At 36.7% G+C, this 20,783-nt stretch overlaps 2 protein-coding genes across 3 annotated transcripts; both read left to right on the forward strand.

Moving 5' to 3' along the window:
* Positions 1-876: 876 nt before the first annotated feature.
* Positions 877-8,652, forward strand: LOC107574688 (6-phosphofructo-2-kinase/fructose-2,6-bisphosphatase-like). Of its 2 annotated transcripts, XM_016261126.1 has the most exons (15): positions 1,022-1,079; positions 1,294-1,473; positions 1,688-1,813; positions 2,169-2,265; positions 2,395-2,461; positions 2,665-2,739; positions 3,723-3,779; positions 3,874-3,995; positions 4,108-4,315; positions 4,497-4,643; positions 4,732-4,836; positions 6,393-6,522; positions 6,631-6,693; positions 7,027-7,091; positions 7,174-8,652. In XM_016261126.1, the coding sequence occupies exons 2-15, from the start codon at positions 1,443-1,445 to the stop codon at positions 7,231-7,233; spliced, it is 1,353 nt and encodes a 450-aa protein (XP_016116612.1). In that variant the 5' UTR covers positions 1,022-1,079; positions 1,294-1,442; the 3' UTR covers positions 7,234-8,652. The 2 variants fall into 2 exon arrangements, with proteins under 2 accessions (XP_016116611.1, XP_016116612.1); XM_016261125.1 differs by lacking the exon at positions 1,294-1,473 and having other exon boundaries at positions 877-1,079.
* On the forward strand, positions 8,487-20,680 carry LOC107574689 (inter-alpha-trypsin inhibitor heavy chain H6-like). The gene is made up of 18 exons (XM_016261128.1): positions 8,487-8,613; positions 9,797-9,832; positions 10,682-10,836; positions 13,445-13,555; positions 13,833-14,080; positions 14,172-14,341; positions 14,436-14,552; positions 14,643-14,814; positions 15,505-15,788; positions 16,417-17,632; positions 17,811-17,843; positions 19,010-19,027; positions 19,142-19,195; positions 19,290-19,310; positions 19,447-19,497; positions 19,622-19,735; positions 19,829-20,209; positions 20,319-20,680. Exons 1-18 carry the CDS (start codon positions 8,509-8,511, stop codon positions 20,582-20,584), a joined length of 3,552 nt encoding a protein of 1,183 aa, XP_016116614.1. The 5' UTR covers positions 8,487-8,508; the 3' UTR covers positions 20,585-20,680.
* Positions 20,681-20,783: the final 103 nt, after the last annotated feature.

The raw sequence follows: 20,783 nt of genomic DNA on the forward strand, positions 1-20,783 counted from the left end.
ACTTTCCAAAAGTCCAAAGGAAAAAAAAACTTTTTATTTTTTAGTACACTGACATTGTGTAAATGTGCCCTTAAAGAATATTATTCAAACTTTAGAATAAAAAAGTTGTGAAACATACTTCAATAATCTTTGTTTTGTTTACAAGAAAATACTATTTCTGTTTTTCTACTTCAAAATTACATGTTTAATTCAATGTTTTACTTGCTGTTTATTTGTAATTATTTGTGAAATTTACTCACAGTTTCTGAGTGTAAATTATTTCTACACTTAATTTATTTTTGTATTAAATAACTATATTAGCATCCACATCAACGCATGATAACGTTTTGCTGTCATGTCATCTGCCGCTTCAAATGCTTTAGCTCTTTACAGTGTGATGGATTCTGATTGGTCAGTGTTTTTAACGTTTAGCTTGATAAATTGTTCTGGAAGTGATTCATATGATATAATTCCTCTGTGTCGTTATTGCTGTGGTTTGGACTTAAATATTTTCATAGAATTAGAATGATTATTTAACTTTATAGTTATCAACTTTGCTGTGAACAGAACATAATAAATACTGTAGATCAAATCCAGCATAAAGTGAGACTGTTGGATAAAAGAAAATCTACAAAATATAGGCCCAAACAAAATCTAATTTCATTGTATTTTACAAATTTGCAAAATAAACACACTGCATACATTCTTATGGTACTTGTGACTGTCTAAATATATACATGGAGTAACATATTGGAACATAATGTTTTCTTTTTATTTAAGAAATGGTGTAGTTTTTGTCATGAAGCAAAAAGTGACCGGCTCAAAGCCTCTAAAGGGTTAACTAAGTCAATTACCCATTGGCAGCCAGGATTCTGTCTCTCCACCAACCCTGTCTCTCCTCCCAACTCTTCCCGCCTCAGTCAGGTGACCTGAGCAGGAACAGGGTTGATGGGATCCCAGCCATGTGTTCTCAGTTCCTAAACACACAATCAGCCGTGCACGGCCTAACGACATGTCCACGGAGCAGGAGCTCACACAGACACCACTGCTCAAGTTATGGCTGCCAGGAATGGGCAGGGCCCTAGGCCAGAGGAGAGGCTGTAAGTGAGGGATAGTTAAATTCCCCTGTCTTTTCTTTTACTATATTTGCTAATTCCCTCTCCTCTAAAATTCTTGGTGCATTAAGAGTGCTAATCTGTTGTAGATGATCAACCCGGGTGTTGTGAACTTCAGCCCTGCCTGCTACTTTTGTCTACATTTGATTACCTCTTGAAGTTGCACCAAGTTGTGTTTTTGAGAGCTTTGTTTCTTCAGTTGTGGCAACAGAATGAACAGGAATATTAAGTACTGGAGTTGGCTTCAAGGCTCATGTGATTCCTTGGTTACTGTGGGATGTTCTTTCAGTAGTTTTCATACTCTTCGCCATCCAAGTCATTTGAATAACCCTGCTGTCTCAGTATAGAATGAACAACAAACTGATGATGAAGATGTACGGTCAGTGGGTTCCTGTATGTACTTTGAAGCTAATGTGGCAGCCCTCTTCTTGTACCGCTTCCATTTTTCTAATTTCTCTCAAATGAAACAGACTATTAGATTAATGTTGCATTGGCATTATCTTGTGAATGCATATGTAATCTCCTACTCCAACATCTCCAAGTGATTAAACCTTATTCAAACTTTAACGTCAATGTTTTCTACTGGTCCACAGCCTCACGACCTCAGTTTACAAACTGTCCCACAATGATTGTGATGGTTGGTCTGCCAGCCAGGGGAAAGACCTACATCTCAAAAAAGTTAACCCGATACCTAAATTGGATTGGAGTCCCAACTCAAGGTGAGTGTATGTATTATGACGTTAATGATCAGCTCTTAATGGCAAGTATTTGATTTTATGTTTGTGGTATATATGTACGTACTACATGTAAAATTATTTGCTGAGATATCAGCATAATTCACATGTTATACACACACACACACACACACACACACACACACACACATATATATATATATATATATATATATGTAATGCATATGTATACACGCACACATATACAATGTGTATTCATAAAATGAACGTATGAAATTATTTGCTATATATAATATGTATCAGCATCATTTAACTATAAATGTAGTGAGTAAATATATGTAAAAAAAAAATCTGCTAACTAACTTTTATTTTTTTAAAGTCTTTAATTTGGGTCAGTATCGAAGGGAAGTTGTGCAGACATACAAGAACTATGAATTTTTTCGTCCAGACAATGAAGAAGCCATGAAAATCCGCAGGTACAATACATTTAGGATGATAGTATATAACTTCTAAATAAGCAGTGTTATTTGATTATGAACTCTGTCTTGTGTGCATATCTATATATGTGCCATTTGTTCAATAATATCGGTGTATTATGTGTTCAGATCCTGTGCCTCAAATGCTCTTAAGGACATCGCCAATTACTTCACTAAGGAGCAGGGACAAGTTGCAGTGAGTCAAGAATGTTATGGATAGCGGTTCTTCTTGTCTGTCCAAGCTATGAATTCAACTTTTCAAGCTACTATATGAATCTGTCTGACTTTACATCCAATACGATTGAGAATTTACCAGCTTCGTCTGTGATTCTCAGCATTCTTGTTGCAGAGTCAACCAATCATTGAGGCAAATCAATCTCTGACTAATGCACTTCACAGGTATTTGATGCCACCAATACTACAAGAGAGAGAAGAGGTGCCATCATCAGTTTTGCTAAGGAGAAGGGCTATAAGGCAAGTGCAGGGTTTTGCTTATTCAACAGACTGCATTATGAAAGTCTGCCTCACATCTTCTTTGCATTGTATTTAATGTGATGGTTGATGGGATGTTACTTAAAGACTACAGTTTTCCAAATTATTTCGTTAAAAATATGGTAAGTACTAGAAGAGATTGTTGTGCTCCAAGTTTAAAAATGAAATGGCCTCAGGTGCGTAGAGCCAAAAAAAGATCAAAACAAAAAAGAAGATTGCTAGCTGCACAGTGAATTAGATCCAGACTGGAGAAGGTCTAGCAAAAATATATTTTATTATATAAACTACAGGGTGCAGATATTAAAAATAAGATATAAATGAATGTATTAATTGATGTAAAATATGCAAACCAGAGCCATTCCTCCAGGGGGATCCAGCCATATAAAAATGTGACGGTATGCTTAAAGAATTGTTATAATGTAGTAATTTAAAAAAAAGAAAAAAAAAAGCGCCTGCCTGACCTCTAATCTTAATTTTTTTAATATTCAATATTCATTTTGGAGTGAGATATATTTGGATTACTCCATAAATCCAGTGTCGCGTAAAGTATTCGTTTTCACCACCTATTCATTTCCATTGTATCCGTGAATGATGATTGACAGTGGTAAAGCTGACTTTTTTTTTATTTTATTTTTTTAAAGTGGCTTATTCACAGCCAATTGATTTGTTAAAAAGAACTAGACTCCCAGCAGCAATAAATATAATCTGAATATAATTCATTTTTGAACTGAGCAAACCGATTCAGATCAGAGTTTGAATGAGATATCGAGTTGATTGTGTCAGCATGCTTGGCTGCAGGGTAACAATAACAGCAATATAGCGTTTTGTGATGCTTTGGAAAGTAGTTTGTTAATAGAAAGACTACATCATTTTGAAAACAGTGTCATTTAATATTTTATAAAATTATGTGATATTTTGTAAATGATGGTTTAGCAACCAACCTTTCACAATTTTTTTATGTGCAGGTGTTTTTCATTGAGTCGGTTTGTGACGACCCAGAAATCATTGAGGCAAATATAATGGTAACATCGTATGTTATTAAACTATTAATAATGTTAGACTATTAAAAATGTTTTAGGATGAGAGGGCTTTTATTATTATTTCCTCTTTTGACAGCAAGTAAAACTGAGCAGCCCAGATTATGAAAACTACGACAAAGAGGAAGCACTGGTGGACTTTCTGAAGCGTATTGATTGTTATAAAATGTCCTATGTCCCCCTGGACGAGGAAAAGGACAGGTACACTGCTGCCGATGTTTCAAATGTATTAAGATGTTATGTGGATCGTTTCCGACTATTATGAACTTAACACCTTTACTTCCTCTGCTCTGCCTCTCCATTTGTTTCATAGACACCTCTCCTTCATTAAGATCTTTAACGTGGGATCCAGGTACCTCGTCAACCGCGTCCAGGATCACATTCAGAGTCGTATAGTGTATTACCTCATGAACATCCACGTCACACCGCGATCCATCTATCTGAGCCGCCACGGAGAAAGTGAGCTCAACCTGCTTGGAAGAATCGGTGGAGACACAGGCCTCTCTTCACAGGGCCAAAAGGTGATTTAGATCATAAACTAAACACAAAATCTTGGTCAAATTAGATCAGTTTACGTGTGAATGGGTCAAAGTCAGACGTGTAAAGAGTACCTAAAAATCATACTTGAGTAAAAGTACAGATACCTTACAGTGAAAATTACTCCACTACACGTTACAGACTTGTGTCTGTTTTGTTGTATAGTATGCTAAGGCCCTTGCAGAGTTCATCAGGGGTCAGTCCATCAAGGATTTGAAGGTGTGGACCAGCCACATGAAGAGGACCATACAGACAGCAGAGGCACTGGGCGTCCCATATGAACAGTGGAAGGCGTTGAACGAAATCGATGCGGTAAGCTTGTCATGCTCTATATATTAAAGGTGTATGCACGTGAAATGCAAATATCAAGAAAAATGGTTGAACTCTGGTACATTTTAAGGGTGTATGTGAGGAGATGACATATGAGGAGATTCAGGCAACCCATCCAGAAGAGTTTGCCTTAAGAGACCAGGACAAGTACCGCTATCGATATCCAAAGGGTGAAGTGAGTCCTTCACATAACACAACTGTGTTCAAATGAGCTTGTGCAAAAATGTGCACTACTGGTCAAAAATTTGGGATGGTTAAAAATTTTATTTTTTGTTTTTGAAAGGTCTCTTATACTCTTATACCATTTTCTATTTTAATGCATTTAAATTTTGATTTATTACTGTGATGGTAAAGCTGAATTTTCAGTCATACTCCAGTCTTCAGTGTCACGTGAACCTTCAGAAATCATTCTAATATTATTATTTTATTTTATTTTATTTTATTAGCATTTTTTACTGCTTAATATATTTGTGAAAACTGAGATACACGACCGCTCTAAAGTTTGTGGTAAGAAAGATTTAAATAAAATGAAGAAATTCATGTTAATTCAGCAAGGATGCACTAAATTGATCAAAAGTGACAGTAAAGACATTTACAATGTTACAGAAGATTTCGATTTCATACAATTGCTTTTTATTAATCAAAGAATCCTAAAAAATGCTTCGCATAATATACGAAAATATTAAGCATCAAAAACTTGTAACAGGTAAATGTTACTTAGGGTGTAATTCTACTACCCATCATTAGGGGACACTATGGTTCTCTTATGAGAAGTTTAAATACAGTTAGATGGTAGAAGAAGAGAGAGATGTTTGGTAAGAGGAAAGCATGGCTTCCCTCTTGTAGCCTTACCTTCACTGAGATCATGTCCTGATTGGGAAACATGCTGTTTTATGCTCAATCAAAGTAAGGTCCTTTTTTTATGCATATTCACAGTGTGGCTGTATAAATTGCATTTCATGGTTTTGAGGTTTATTCTAATGTTTGTTAATATGTTGTTTATAGAAGGACTCCTTTGACCTAGCCTTCTTAGATGTATCAATGGTGCATTTAGGACTGCATGGACTCTGAGGAAAATATAAAGGACTAATTTCCCTGCATTGCATCTCCTTACTTTGGGTCATCAAAACGGGATATTAATTACAAGGATAAGAACTATTTACATCTGTCTTTTCTACAAGGTTTCTTCTTTCGCTTTTGGATTGGGACATATAAGTATAACCATCTTCATTACATGAACATTTTGTACGATTGGTTTATGGTATGTTATTTTTGCTTTGGGGTTTATTATTGTGAATTTCATTGTTGTTGTTTTTCTTTTTCATAATATATCTCTGCTAAGAAAATCAGTTGTCTGTTCTATGGTTCAACCTCAACCAGTTTAAGTATTGTGAGAAGTTAGTAGGTAGATCCCTCCCAAAGGAAAAATACTTTCAGATTTATAACTATTACTCATAGAAGTACGAGTTTGTTATAAACTTTTCAACACTGATAATAATAAGAACCATTATTATAATTAAGCACTAACAGTAATTGATAGTACTAAATCAACATATTAGGATCATGTGACCGCTTAAGACCAGAGTATCAGTTGCTGAAAGTTCAGCATTGCCATCACACAAATAAATTACATTTTTAAATATATTAAAATTGAAAATGGTTATTTCAAATTGCAATATTTCACAATATTACTGTTTACAGGTAGTTTTTTTCCTTTTCTGTGTTCTGCAGTCGTATGAAGACCTGGTGCACCGTCTAGAGCCAGTCATAATGGAGCTTGAGAGACAAGAGAATGTGCTGGTCATCTGCCACCAGGCAGTCATGCGTTGTCTACTGGCCTACTTTCTGGACAAAAGTGCAGGTCTAAACCAAAAACAGCCAGCAATTGCTGTCACTGACTATGAAAAAAAAACATTGTCACTGTCATAGCATCTTTCATGCAAATGATACATCTCTGATTTCTCCACAGATGATCTACCGTATCTAAAGTGTCCTTTGCATACTGTTCTCAAACTAACTCCATTAGCTTACGGTGAGTAGGCATAGCCATGTTTATTTCAAACATGGATCTGTTCATGATTAGGGTCTAATTTGGGGTCCTGTTATCTTTTTTTTTGTCTTCAGTCTGAGAGAACTATTCTGTAGATATGTTAGAGAAACGGTTATGATAAAATCAACCCAGCATGAAAAGTAGTTTTTGGCCAGTACCACCTTCTTAACTATATTAATGAAAAACCACAAAATAACATTAGAATTCCGACATAATCTGTTGAAATTATATTTAGCTGATTGGACGCAAACCTTATTAATGAAAAGTGCTACACATAATATGAGTATAGCATGTTCTTTTATGCCCTCCTTGCAGGATGTAAAGTGGAGTCCTTCTATTTAAACATCCAAGCAGTGAACACACACAGGGACAGACCCACAGTAAGTCATGAAACACTCTGGAAAGATGAAGAATTTTAATCGCTGATCAGTGTCTAAAAGCGATTTCTTATTTGCATTCCAGAATGTGAATGTCGCAAGAAAGCCAGAAGAAGCACTACAGACTGTACCTGAACATCTATAATCATAAAAAAAATCTTAAATTTGCCATTTTTGCACAATTAATCTACACATAGATTGTGTAAATGGATAACAAGGTGGGAGGAAGGAATTTAAAAGGACATGAGCATATGTTTCCATTAAGATTATCACGGTCTGCAAACACAAAAGTGGAATCCAAAAGTCTGAGACCACATCTGTTTGTTTTTTTTTTCTCAAAAAATGTAATGTAATGAATTTTCATTTTTATTTCCAATTCAGCTCTTCATTCAAAATGTGTGGTTAATACGAATTTTCCTTACAAATTATATTGATGTATTAAATGAGAAAACTCAGAACATAATTTTTTTTGCATTTTCACTAGGGCTCTCAGACTTTTGAATTGTACTTCAGTTTTTCAAACTAAACTGTGAAAATCAAATATGTTTGTACTTTGGTGATAAGATGGTTGCATTGGCCTAATGTTTTTAGTTCAAATGGATGTTGCAACTAAAGATAACTTTTACCTTTTACTAGTTTAAAATGTTTAGTTAGAACAGATAAAATCCCCATTGTGTTAAAGTGCGTAGACTATTTTATTAATTTTAATATTGTGTTCAAAGATCTGGGCAATAATACCCTTTTATGCATTCATAAAGTACAGAAATCAGAAGACGATTCGGTTAGTTAACAGCACCATGGACAGCAACTAAACAAATCAATCTATATTAGTCGTCACAATATCTCACAAGACCATTCTCAAGCCACTTTACTCCTCACACTTCATTATTTGTTAGTATGTTCACGAGCGCCTTTCCAAAAACCTCCAACCTCATTGAGATTTCTAGAGTAAACATTCAGTATCCAAATACTTTAAATTTGGTGACAGTAATGCGGTTTTAGAACAATTTGTAACGACTGAAAGGCTTCTGGCAGCAATCTTCGGAATTGTAGGCATTCGCGGGGTTAATGGTTTGTGTTTTTGTTTTCGTGCCCCCAAAAACCGTGGCGAGGCTCTGCGAAATGTCCAGTATGCGCACGTGAAAAGAGCTCCCCTTGAAACCCACAAATACCTGCGCATGATTGAAACTCATTTGTCATTATAACCAAGTTATTTTTTCCAGTCTAAATGAGCATCCGTCTCTCTTATGGCATTATCGTGGCTTCAGTATCATTTTTAGGATCAGTTTGGAAGGGAGGGGGCAATACTGCCCCTTTTACAAACAACTTTGTGCCGTAAAATGTGAAGTTAGTGGAAGACATTACGCACTCGCCTTACGGGCAAACCAGTGATTTTGACTTTCCCACGCAATCTGAAAGCATGGATGTTAAACTGGATTTGACTATCCACGCTGTCTTTTTCATCCTACTTACTGTTGTTCCTTTTGGATGTGCGCATTTCGACGCGCAACCAGTTCCTCTCCAGGTATGTGTAATTGGTAATAGCGTATTTGCCCTATTGTTCTGTGACATTTTCCTCTGATAAGTAAAATATGAAGTTTGTCTTGAGTGACTGATAGTATTTGGCGCGACACAAACACTAAAAACATCGCCTGGTCTGAAGAATCATACATTTAAGAATTTCTGTACCAGTGGAATGTTATTTCATTTATTAGAATTTTACATAGTTGATCTACTTATAGAATCTTTTTATATTGTATTTGGATGCTTTAGGAAACGGAAGGGAGGTAAAAAACATCATCTGTTTACAATCCTTTTGGTAATTGTAATAGTCTTATTGTTTGCAACATTGTGTGTTTTAAAGATGAAGTTTTTATTGTGTGTTACACTGGAATCTTCAAAAGTTGTAATAAAGATTCCCACTAGGTTCCAAAGTATGTGAGACATTCAAATTGTTATTCTGTACGAATTTCTTATTGCATTCCTTCTGGGCTTTTGAGTCAAATAAGGAAAATGTAAAGAAAAGGAAGGATAACATTCAGGTGTTGTCCTTTTAAGATTAATGTATTCACTTATTATGCCCATTAACAGGCTTTCAAGTCATAATTATTTAGCAACTGTTTCATCTCAATTTGTTTTAATAAACCTGTGTCACAGCAGGTTCGTTTAAAGACTGTACTGGAAAGTTATAGTAGCAAAGACACATCTTTCCATATTTAGCTTTTCGTTTGTGTTTACAGCAATCTCCTGGAGATGTGGTAATATATTGGCACAGCAGTGAATTATGTGTAAATCATCCAGTGGCCTTGTGTGTACAGTACTGGCATTTAGTTCCATTTCCACCCCTTTCATGAATAACTTTGATTCAGTCTATTACAATGTAAGTTCAAGACCAAACCACTGGCATCTGAGAATACTTGGGAGTATTTCAAACAATTTTTACTTCAAAGGTAATTTGTGGTTGGTAATGTATTAGTTAATGAAGTTTATATGAATAATACAGTTTGTATGCATATTTAAAGGTGAATGGCACTAAGGAATGAGGTTTGTTTTGTGATTCATATATTTATAACACCTATCTGGAATTAATTCTTTAATTTGATGTGACATACTTTTACTGAATGTAATGTAAAAGTTCATTATACACTCTGGATAGGAGCTATCAAGAAAATAACTGTAGGCCTCACATCATATTTTATACTTTTTAGAGACTGAGACGTCAGACCTCAACAGCAAGACCAGCAGTAAGTATGACAGAAAAAGCTATGTGTTTGCTTTCTGCTAAACTGTAAATATTAAGATAAATGTGGTGTTTTTTTGTTTTTTTTTTGCTTTGGTTTATTTTGAAATCCCATAAAGCACCAAATAGTGTTCTAGCCTTTTGACCCATGGGTTCCTTTTCATTTTAAAAATATGCACAAACATGAATTTGATGCCTTAGAAACCAGATGTTTATTCGTATAAAACACATGAGAATGTTTACATGAGTTAGAAGCAATATGAGCTAAACAATCCAGATCAGTCACTGGAGACAGAGAGCAGAAGCAGACTTAAATGATAATGTTGACATTATTTTTTAAGTTATTTATTTATTATAAGTTTCTTTTTAACAAGACATTCTATAATCTTAAATATTTACTGTCAGACACCCAGACCCAGGATAATATCTTTTAGTCTTCATAGTTTTTAATTTGTAGATCTGGCTAATTGTGTTAATATTTGTTTCGGTCACTTAATCTTGTTTTTAAATTATATACACAGCTTCTTTGAGCAATGCTGTTGTATGCGGTGCATGAAAGGGTGCTCCGATAGACTGGCTTTTCTGTAGCCAGACCAATGTGGTCTGAATCAGATTCAAGTAAACAGATTGAGATGTGAGAAATCAAAATTAACATTCTAATCATACAAATTGTTCAATAAAGTCCTGTCATGTTTTAAATGGATGTTTTTTTCAGCAAATTCCCTAGCAAACCTGCAAATATTCATGTTCATGTGCACAGCTTTTTTATATCTGAGATTTTAAGAAAAATTAGAAGGTAAATAATGTGGCTTGGCGTATCAATGTAGTATTCTGGTGTTTGTTATGCCCTTAGCTCAAGGTGACGGATTACCATGTGCGAAGTTCTGTAGTGTCTCGCTATGCTGTAACCACAGTAGAAAGCACCATATGGAACCAACTCCACATTACTAAAGAGGCGGCCTTTGAGGTGGATTTATCTTCATCTGCATTTATTTCCAACTTTACCATGTGAGTCAAAAGTTACACCACAGTCTTTGTTATTCTGGCTGTCAAATCATTTTAAAAACAGTGAAATTGCAATTAAATTGAGCAAGTTTGAAGTTTTCCCTGAATAGACACAGCAGGTTTATAATTGTACTAATGATTTGTTCAAGTGGAAAGAAGTGCTTTGTGATCAAAAGGGATTTTTTTAATGCTCCTAATTTACAGAAATAATTAAAGGATTACTTCACTTAAATGTTAAAGTTCTGTTATCGTTTACTTACCCACATGCTGTTTTAAAAATGACTTCATTCTCTGTTCTTCTGTTAAAAGTGAGAGACATTTTTAATAACCCCAGTCGTACTATTCAAGGTAGTTACATGAATGGGAACTTTCAAGCTGTAAAAATGACACACAAGCATCATAAGTGACACTATTTTCTAAATCTTCTGGAACCATATGATTTTTTTGTGTGACAAACACGCTTATATTTGAGACAAAAATCTCAGTGTCTGGCCTCCTTGGCACATTCATGAGAAAAGTAGCAATGTCCAATGTGTGAACAATAAATTCTTTTGAGTTAGTTTGTCAATGAATCAGTTGATCTGGGTCCTAAACCTTGAATGATTCATTCATAAATTGGACTGATATGTTCATCTCACTGATTCAGATTCAGCGGTTCTTGAGTTAAGATCTCAAAGAAGGGGAAGATATCAAGTGAATGGCGATGTAAATATGGTCTGATTGTCACTCAGAGCTTTTGTATGGCTTGTGAATAGTCATATAGACCATATTTTTTAAATCATATTTTAAGGTGCTTTTGCATCCTTTTTGAAGCTTGAAAGCTTCAGTCCCCACTGATCGTAATTGCATGGAATACAGCGACCAACACATTTAGAATTTCTACTTTTGTGTTATACAGAAGAAAGAAAGTCATACCGGTTTTCGAGCCACTTGAAAGTGAATAATGAAGAATTGTCATTTTTGGGTGAACTGTCCTTGTAACTTTCACTTTATTCTATCAGTTGTAAAAAAAGGTTTGTACAAATTAAGAAACATAGAAAAGGACACTGGAGTGGAGCAAAAAAAAAAGAAAAGAACAAAAAGGACCTAGCAATCATATTTGTTAACCAGAGTAAAAGTTCTGTAAACCTCTTTTCCAGAAATGCTAAATATAAATAATTTCCCACAAATAAGGCTCCATAACAGCTTAAGCACACAGGGGCTGGATTTGGAAGCGGACAGGGGTCAAAAGTAAAGAACGTTCAGGCCAGATGAATAGCAGGCTTTGTCAAGAAAACTCAGAAAGCTAATAGAGAAAATGATGAGAACTGGCTCTGTTCACTCTCCCTTTTACCCAGCAGAGTTTACCAAGGCACATGGCCAAGGTACACACGCTCACACATTTACGTGCATATAAATACACACACATGCGAGAAGAATGCACACATGTATCCATCAACGGAGCAGGGCTTCAAGTTTCAATGTACATTACAGATGTATACACACCCTCAAAGAATCACACAAATACAGACAGACACTTCCATCAGGCTCTGTATTTTTTCAAATAGCTGCGGCAAATGTGTTTCTTTCGTGCAGTAGCGTTTGTTAAACCGTGACTGAGAGCTCTGTGTTCACAGTGTCACATGCACAGCCATCCCAGACCTCTCAGTGCCACACATACATACAGGCGCCTCATTTTCCACTGTGCTTTAAACTGTCCATTCACCCTGATCTTATTCAAACAAGCTCTTTTACAAGGCTGTTGGTTTATTTGGTTGGTTCTTGTTGACTTTTATTTAAATATATTTGCTTATAGGGGCTGACCTTACTTTAGCATTTTCTCAGCTTGACCCTCATGTAAAGACATAAAGAGAGTATGGATAGCTTCGTGTGGGTGAACTCCTTAGCGTTTATGCTCCTGAACTGAGTGTTAAGGGGATTTTGGAACTGCTGTGTGATTGCGAGAGTTTCACAGTAATTATGGTTTGTGAGGGAAATTACATTTTCTTTTCACCGCAATCCATTTCCACTTGTTTTTGTGAGTTTAAATGAAGAAATACAAAACGCAATGGCAAAAAAATCCACAGACCAAATGAAATGCACAGTTCAAGGTCCTTTGAACAAATTTTTTTTTTTCTGAAGATTTACATTAAGTTGACAACAAAAACTAAAGTGCACAAACAAAAAAGTTAACAGATTTTGAAGATACCTGATGAAGGTCATGCGACCGAAATTGTAAACAAATGTTTTTGAATAAGTTTGGTAGTGTGCGGGATTTGTTTTCCTAATTTGCTGCTTATTAATAGCTAGTAGGTAGTTTTTAAGTTTAGGTATTGAGTAGGATTAGGGATGTAGAAAACGGTCATGCAGAATATGTGCTTTATTAGTGCTAATAAACAGCCAATATGTTAATAATAGGCATTCTGATAAGCAACTAGTTATTAGTGAGAATTGGTCCCTATACTAAAGTGTTACCCTTTTTTTATTACCTTTTATGATGGATAGGATGTGTTTATAAACCAGTGAGAAGTGGTTTTGCCACCAGCATAGCACAGATGTATGAACTAGACTGTCTGTATGATTATCAAAATATTAATGTTTTCTGCTTTGATTTGTCTTTATTTATATCCAGCACCTCAAATGGTAAGGTTTATGTGGCTCAGGTGAAGAAGAGAACTGATGCCAGGAAGATCTATGACAACGCTAAGAAGCAGGGGAAAACGGCAGGACTTGTTGCTACCAAGTCAGTCCAAATTTTGTTCAATACCTTCTCCACCGGGACTTGCTTTTGGCAGAATCCCAGTGTGCAGCCATCCACTAAAAACTGCAAAAGGCTGTTTCATTTACTCTTCACTTTTGACACAACAAACATGCTGTTTTGGAAATGAATGTGTTGACAAAATCCCTACAGTTTTTCTCATATACTTGCAGATGTTTTGAACAATAAATCTTTTTTTTGTTAAAGTAATCAGGTAAAATGTTGAACCTGGAACCTGATTAACTTCTGTTGTATTCCAAAGGGAACGTGAGATAGAGAAGTTCCGTGTTGCAGTCAACGTGCCTCCTGGAACTCGTGTCTCATTCTCACTGACTTATGAGGAGCTGTTATCACGACGTCTCGGCCGTTATGAGCTGTCTCTGGGTCTACGGCCTAGCCAACCCGTGCAGAACATTTCCCTGGATGTCAGCATATCAGAGCGGACAGGCATCAGCTTTATCAGAGCTCTGCCGCTGCGAACCAGCCGACTGCTAACTAACAATGCTCAAGGTACCCTAAAAGAACCACTTCTGCCATGTCAATGCTTCAGAACAAACAATCAGAAAACATGTGGTTTATCTCCTTTTCACTGATCTTTCAGTGGATGCAGATCCTCCTCCATCAACCAAGGTCGAGAAGAATCCTTACTGCGCACATGTGCACTATACTCCCACCATACAGCAACAGAAGAACATCTCCCCCAGAGGTCTCAATGCAGACTTCATCATTCAGTATGACGTGGAGCTCAAAGACCCCATGGGGGACATCCAGGTCTTCACACTAATGTATCTGATTGGTGGTACCAGAATAGCAGTGGTCCTGGTGTAGCATTGTAATGTTTTCTCTTGTTTTTTTTTTACTCCAGGTGGATGATGGCTACTTTGTTCATTACTTTGCACCTCGAGGGCTTCCTGTAGTTCCTAAAGATGTCATCTTTGTCATTGACATCAGCGGCTCTATGATTGGCACAAAAATTAAGCAGGTAGCATGTCAGCCAACTCAAAACCACAACTTATTGAGAATGAGATAAAGAACAATGAATGATGTATTTCTCCACTGTGTTTTACATCAGACAAAGGCAGCCATGACCACCATACTGAGTGACCTACGTGAGGGAGATTACTTCAATCTCATCACTTTCTCAGATAAGGTCCACACCTGGAAGAAAGGCTGCACTGTGCGGGCCACTCGGCAAAATGTGCGGGATGCCAAGGAATTTGTCAGGAAGATAATCGCAGAGGGCTGTAGGTGTTTCTTCTGTATCTTAAAGTATTTTTATTATTCAAAATAATAACATTATTTCCTGCAGAATTTTTGATACATTTATTTTTATAAAATGTATTTAACATTTACATATCTAATGATAATTTATCCATAATAAAATATATATATATATATATATATATATATATATATATATATATAAAGTCATTAAAATATATTTAATAACTGTTGCAAATGTGTACATTTAACTGTTATACTAACAATGAGTCAGTAGAATGATACTGATAGTTTCATAAACCTTAAGTACATTTGCTTCATTTCAAGACAGACATCTATTAATGATAACTTGATGTTCAGTAAGAGAGTCAGATTGATTTAGTGGTTCAGTAACCAATAATTAATTAATTGAGTTCAGTGACTGATTCAAACTAGTAACCCATAGTTCTTTTTTTAACAGCTATCTAAGGATGATGTTGTTTGTGAATCATATTTTCATACATGCTGTTTTTTTTTTACTCAATAGAAAGACATGTTTTTGCCTTTATTTTGTGGTACACTGTATTTTATCTCATCACAATCAATTCAGACTGGAAACTCTGGGAATATGTTTTTATGCAATTTATGTTGCTGTGAATCTAGAGATAAAACAGCCACAGTGAAGATTCAGTTATGCAAGAAATACTGTAATAACTTTTTTCTCCTTACACCAGGGACAAACATCAATGCAGCTCTACTGTCTGCGGCCCAGTTGCTAAATCCATCTTCACACTCGTCTTCATCCACTGGTCTTGCGCCTTCGTCTCACCGTGTTCCCATGATCATCTTCCTGACTGATGGAGAAGCCACTATTGGGGAGACAGAACCGGATGTGATTCTGCGCAATGCACAGAATGCTTTGGGTTTAGCTTCGTTATTTGGCCTGGCCTTTGGAGATGATGCTGATTTTCCAATGTTGAGAAGGCTGGCATTGGAGAATCGGGGTGTGGCTCGGATGGTAAGTGGCCTTCTACGAGTATGCCTATACAAGAAAAGCTGAAAGAGTCTCCAGTGTTTCTGGAACACACAAACTCAATTAAAGGGATAGTTCACCCAAAAATGAAAACTACCCCATGATTTACTCACCCTCAAGCTGTCCTAGGTGTATATTATTTTCTTCTTTCAGATGAATACAGTTGGAGTTATATTACAAAAATGTCCTGGCTCTTCCAAGCTTTATAATGACATTGAATGGTGGTTGAGATTTTGAAGCCCAAGAAGTGTATCCATCCATCATAAAAAGTACTTCATACCGTTTCGGGGGTTAATGAAAGATAAAGCCAGGACATTTAAAAAAATATATATGTAACTCCAATTGTATTTGTCTGAAAGAAGAAAGTAATATACACCTAGGATGACTTGAGTGTAATTTTCATTTTGGGGTGAAAAAATCTCTTTAAGCAATTACAAACAATCAAAAATCCCAATGCTGTTAGACTGTATGTCAGTGCTCCTGGAATGACATTCAGCCAATCAGATTTGAGGACTGTAACTGTATAATAAGAATTTGAATATTTTATTAAATTATTTACATTAAATTGTGTAAATGAAATAATAAATATTTTCATTTGTTTGTTGTCTTTCAGGTATATGAGGACGATGATGCAGCTGTCCAGTTGAAAGGTTTCTATGATGAAGTCGCTAGCCCTCTGCTTTCAGATATCCAGCTGTCCTATCTAGATGATCAGGTGTACGATATCACTCGCTCTCTGTTCCCCAACTACTTCCAGGGCTCTGAATTGGTAGTCACAGGTCGACTTAAGCCAGGTGTACAGGATCTAAAGGTTACCTTAACAGCAAATGATTCAAAGCAGAAAGTCAAAGTGGAGAATGAGCTACCATTGGGCAAAGCAGTTGTAAATGGAACAGAACCATCTCTGGGCTGTGCACAGGCACTGGATGGCATTCCTAGCTTTGTGCATCGGCTCTGGGCTTATTTCACAATCAAAGAGTTGCTCTTGGCTAAAATTAACACCTCGGATGTGTTCATACAGCGTCTTCTTGTAGATAAAGCCACCAATCTTTCGCTGAAGTACAATTTTGTAACACCGGTCACATCGTTGGTTGTGATGAAACCAGATATCGATGAACCCGAACCTACTATTAGCTCTTCTGTTGTGGCCACTACTAGCAAGACGTCAACTAGTACCGTAGCAGGTTCTACAAACGTGATGAATCAGACCTCTCACGCTGCACCTAAAATATCTTCCACATCTGCAACAGGAAACAAAAAATCCAGCTCGTTCTCACCTCCAAGAACAAGCAAACCTCCTGTCACCAAATCTGTACGAGCACATCCACCACCCTCAGGGCTTCACACCACAGGTCGACCTCCCAACACTTCTGTTTCCCTTAACAAATCAATCCCTCCTCCATCACCTAAGAAGACCACTACAGGAGCACTTAAGGCCATCTCTACCTCACTTTCCAGTAAGCCATCCACCTCGCCTCCAAGCACTATCAAAACCACACCAGCCTTGGCTAAGATTTCAAACATACCTGTCAGTACAGTGAAAACCACTTCTTCCTCTCCGCCAGTCAAAAGCACAACATTAGCCACCTTAGTCAAAACGGCACCATCTGTGGTGAAAGACTCTTCCTCAGAGGTTGAGAACTCTATTACCTCAGGACTCACAACGCTTGAGCAGGGCAAACAAACATTAACCTCCACAGCATCTACCACAGATGCTAATTCAGACATTCAGGTTGAACTGGAAGTGGCCACACTGATGGCTCCTTCGTTTCTGCCAATGCCAGGAATGACAGATGCACCAAAGTTGTGGGAAGCCTCTCGTTTTCTGGGTGAGTTCCTTCTAAGGAACAGAAGCTGACGTTTTAGCCACAATTTTGCAGATATTTGTTCTTTGAATGTTACATAAATTTCAAATGAACCAAACAAACCAGTTTGAAAAACCAAAGTGCCATTGAATGTAATGGTTGTTTTTGTGTCCTCTATTTTCCATTCTTCTCTGTCCATCAGATGTGTCCTCATCCATCCAGATTCAGAGGAAAGGTAATGCAGTCCATTTTATTTTCATTCTACTTCTTTGGTTTAGACACCGTATGTGTCCACTAGGGCAGATTAAGTAGTGCTGAACATTCATCTACAATGAATTTTCTATAGCTACGTACCAATTGACAGGGTCTCTACTCAGTGTTCACTTCTCTTCCAATGATATCTGTTTACAACATAAAATGTAAGTTTAGTCGGTCATGTCTTGCACACAACTGTGTACAAACCATATCTGAAACTAATTAAACTGAATAATAATGCTGGAAACTCCTTCACGTTACTTCATGCAACAGTTCTTTCTGGTCCTCGAATCTGATTGGCTGAGAGGAGTGCGATATTCTACTGATAACAGAGCTCCAAGCATTTGTATCACACCGCTTGCAGTATTTCTCACTCTATAATTTTAAAAAATAATGCTGTTTTTGTGTCATGGAATGTAGTTTTAAGAGTTTTTTTTAGGCAAGAACATACTTGTGTAGACGTCAAATATGCAGTTTGTTAATAAAGATAACATTTATTTGAAAATTTGCTTCAACGTTTTCAGAGATGTGAGCTCCAGTGTGTCAGTGGCCGTTCAGTGCTCATAAACCTGCCAAGAGCAACCTTACCTCAGTCAACTCTTCTGGAATGTGCCGCTGGCTTTGATGTCTCTATAGTGGTTAAACATGAGATATAATTTGTTTTGGGTAAATCTAACGGGCAGTCTTTGGTCTCATTAATCTATTATTTGTTCCAGAGCAAAAAGGGGAAAATCTTATCACGTTATATTTTATGTAACTTTACATATTGATTGGTGGGTAAATTTACCTCTACACTTACTTTTGAAGTGAAGTGTTGATGTCCCCTTATTTCCTAATCATTTTGCTGTGCCCTTCGAACTGAACATGTACGCTCTCTTAGTATTAGAATCTCACTTAAGATGGCAGTATACACTATGAAGTCCACTTCGCAGGGCACTTACTGTCAAAGGAAACGCATCTTATTGTGGGAATGAAAGCAGAGCAAATACTGAGAGTGCCAAAAATGTGGCAAACATTCAGGTTTACACTGTTAACAGGAGGAAAACAAAGTGGCAGCCATAAAGCCGAGTGGACACATACGGTCAAAGTGAAATTAGGGTAAAGTTGTATCTTCCTTGATTGTGTGTTTCTTGATCTTTTGTACAGATATTGAACTTCTTAAAGGTAAGTTATACATTTTCAAATGCTAAATCAGTTTGACACTGATTCCAAATATAAACAACTTCTTAAGCATGAATCAAATTAAGCCAAAACTGCATCATGACGTTTTTTTTGCAGATTATGATACAGCACATGACTACGACTATGACTACAACATCCATTATGAGTCATGTGAGTTAAAAACATTACAAATCTGAGCTTGGTCTACTTTTTCAGCTACCAGGAATTATTATGTAGTTTTTGGATTTGTTCATTTTTCTTTCAGATTCTGATGCTGAAGTGTCTGGTAAGCACTTCCTTCATTTATCAATTCATAATCTGTGTTTGTGCAATAAAAAAACCTTCAGAAGTGTAGTGCAACTACATTTATTAACTTGTAATAAGCAGCACATTTTACTGTAGTATGTCTTCAATTTCAACAGACCCAGATAACCAACCCAGTTTAAGTTCAATTAGAGTGTTCTCCTCCTCAGGTATGACTCAAGGACAGAATATTTTATGAAATATTCAATTTTTCCTTTAGCTATTTTTGCACATTTAAAGTTAAATATAAAATTATAATCTCATTAACATAAGAGTATTTTGTGTCTCTGAAAGTGGATGGAGACCCACATTTTGTTGTTCAGCTCCCAAAGCTCCATCAGAACTTGTGTTTTACCATCGATGGCAGGGCTGATGATGTACTACGGCTTGTTGTGGACCCAGACAAAGGTGGTTTTACATCCAATATACAGTATAGCTTATTGTTTAGATACTCTTCTAGTCTAAACAAACTAGTCTCTTGTTCCCGTTTTATACCGTTAGGCATTATTGTGGATGGGCATTTAATGCTGACTCCTTCTAAAGAGGGGCTGGAGAATCGTACTCGTACCTTCTTCGACAGGATTTCCATCACTGCAGCCAAAGGTGCCATTATGATCACATTAACACTGGACTCAGTACAAGTGGAAGTGGATGGGAAGGAAATTGAGATGCTGCCCATCAATCAGAGAGGATCTGTGGAGCAGCATGGCATGAGAATTACGGTTGAAGAACACCACAGCTGTTGGATTGAGCTTGGGGTTGGTGTTCAGTTCCTCATTCTCTTCCATCACTACAACCATCCCAAATACTTTCAAATGGAGCACCTGGGCTTCTATATTGCAGATGGAAAGGGGCTTTCTCATCTCACTCATGGGCTTTTGGGTAGGTAACACCATTTCTCTTTTTTTTATATCTTATTCAGTGAGATGTCAAATGGGTTTTCAGCCATATTTTGCCATTTTTGAGATCTTGTATGGGTATTTATTTCCAGGCCAGTTTCAACATACCCTTATGGAGGTCATAAGGGTTTCAAGGGATAAAGCTGGTTTCCATCATGCACAAACAAATAAGAACACTTCACTGGCCATGGGTTTGCTAAAGAAAGGAGACAAGCATTTTCCTGTCACTCTACAAGACAAGATTCTGAAGGACTCATCCAGGAAACCACACTCAGCTCAATGTTGGGTAGTGCCAAAGGTAGATGTAGAGAGACTTCTGGGCCAGTCCTATGAGAGCTATGTCATGGATCACCAATAGATAACCTTCATACCATGTCTCCACATCTACAGAGTTATAAAAGGTACAGAAAAGGCACTGGAACTTGAATCTTTTTCTTTTTGACAAGTGAAAAAACAACTGATGGGGGAGAGAATAGGAATATACACAAGCTGTGATGAACTGAAGGATGTTTCTGAAGCATTGATTGGTCCAAATATTTACATTTGAACATAATGGT

Source organism: Sinocyclocheilus grahami, unplaced genomic scaffold (genome assembly GCF_001515645.1).
Source record: "Sinocyclocheilus grahami isolate Dianchi unplaced genomic scaffold, SAMN03320097.WGS_v1.1 scaffold2309.1, whole genome shotgun sequence".
In the NCBI taxonomy this organism is placed as follows: Eukaryota; Metazoa; Chordata; class Actinopteri; order Cypriniformes; family Cyprinidae; genus Sinocyclocheilus; species Sinocyclocheilus grahami.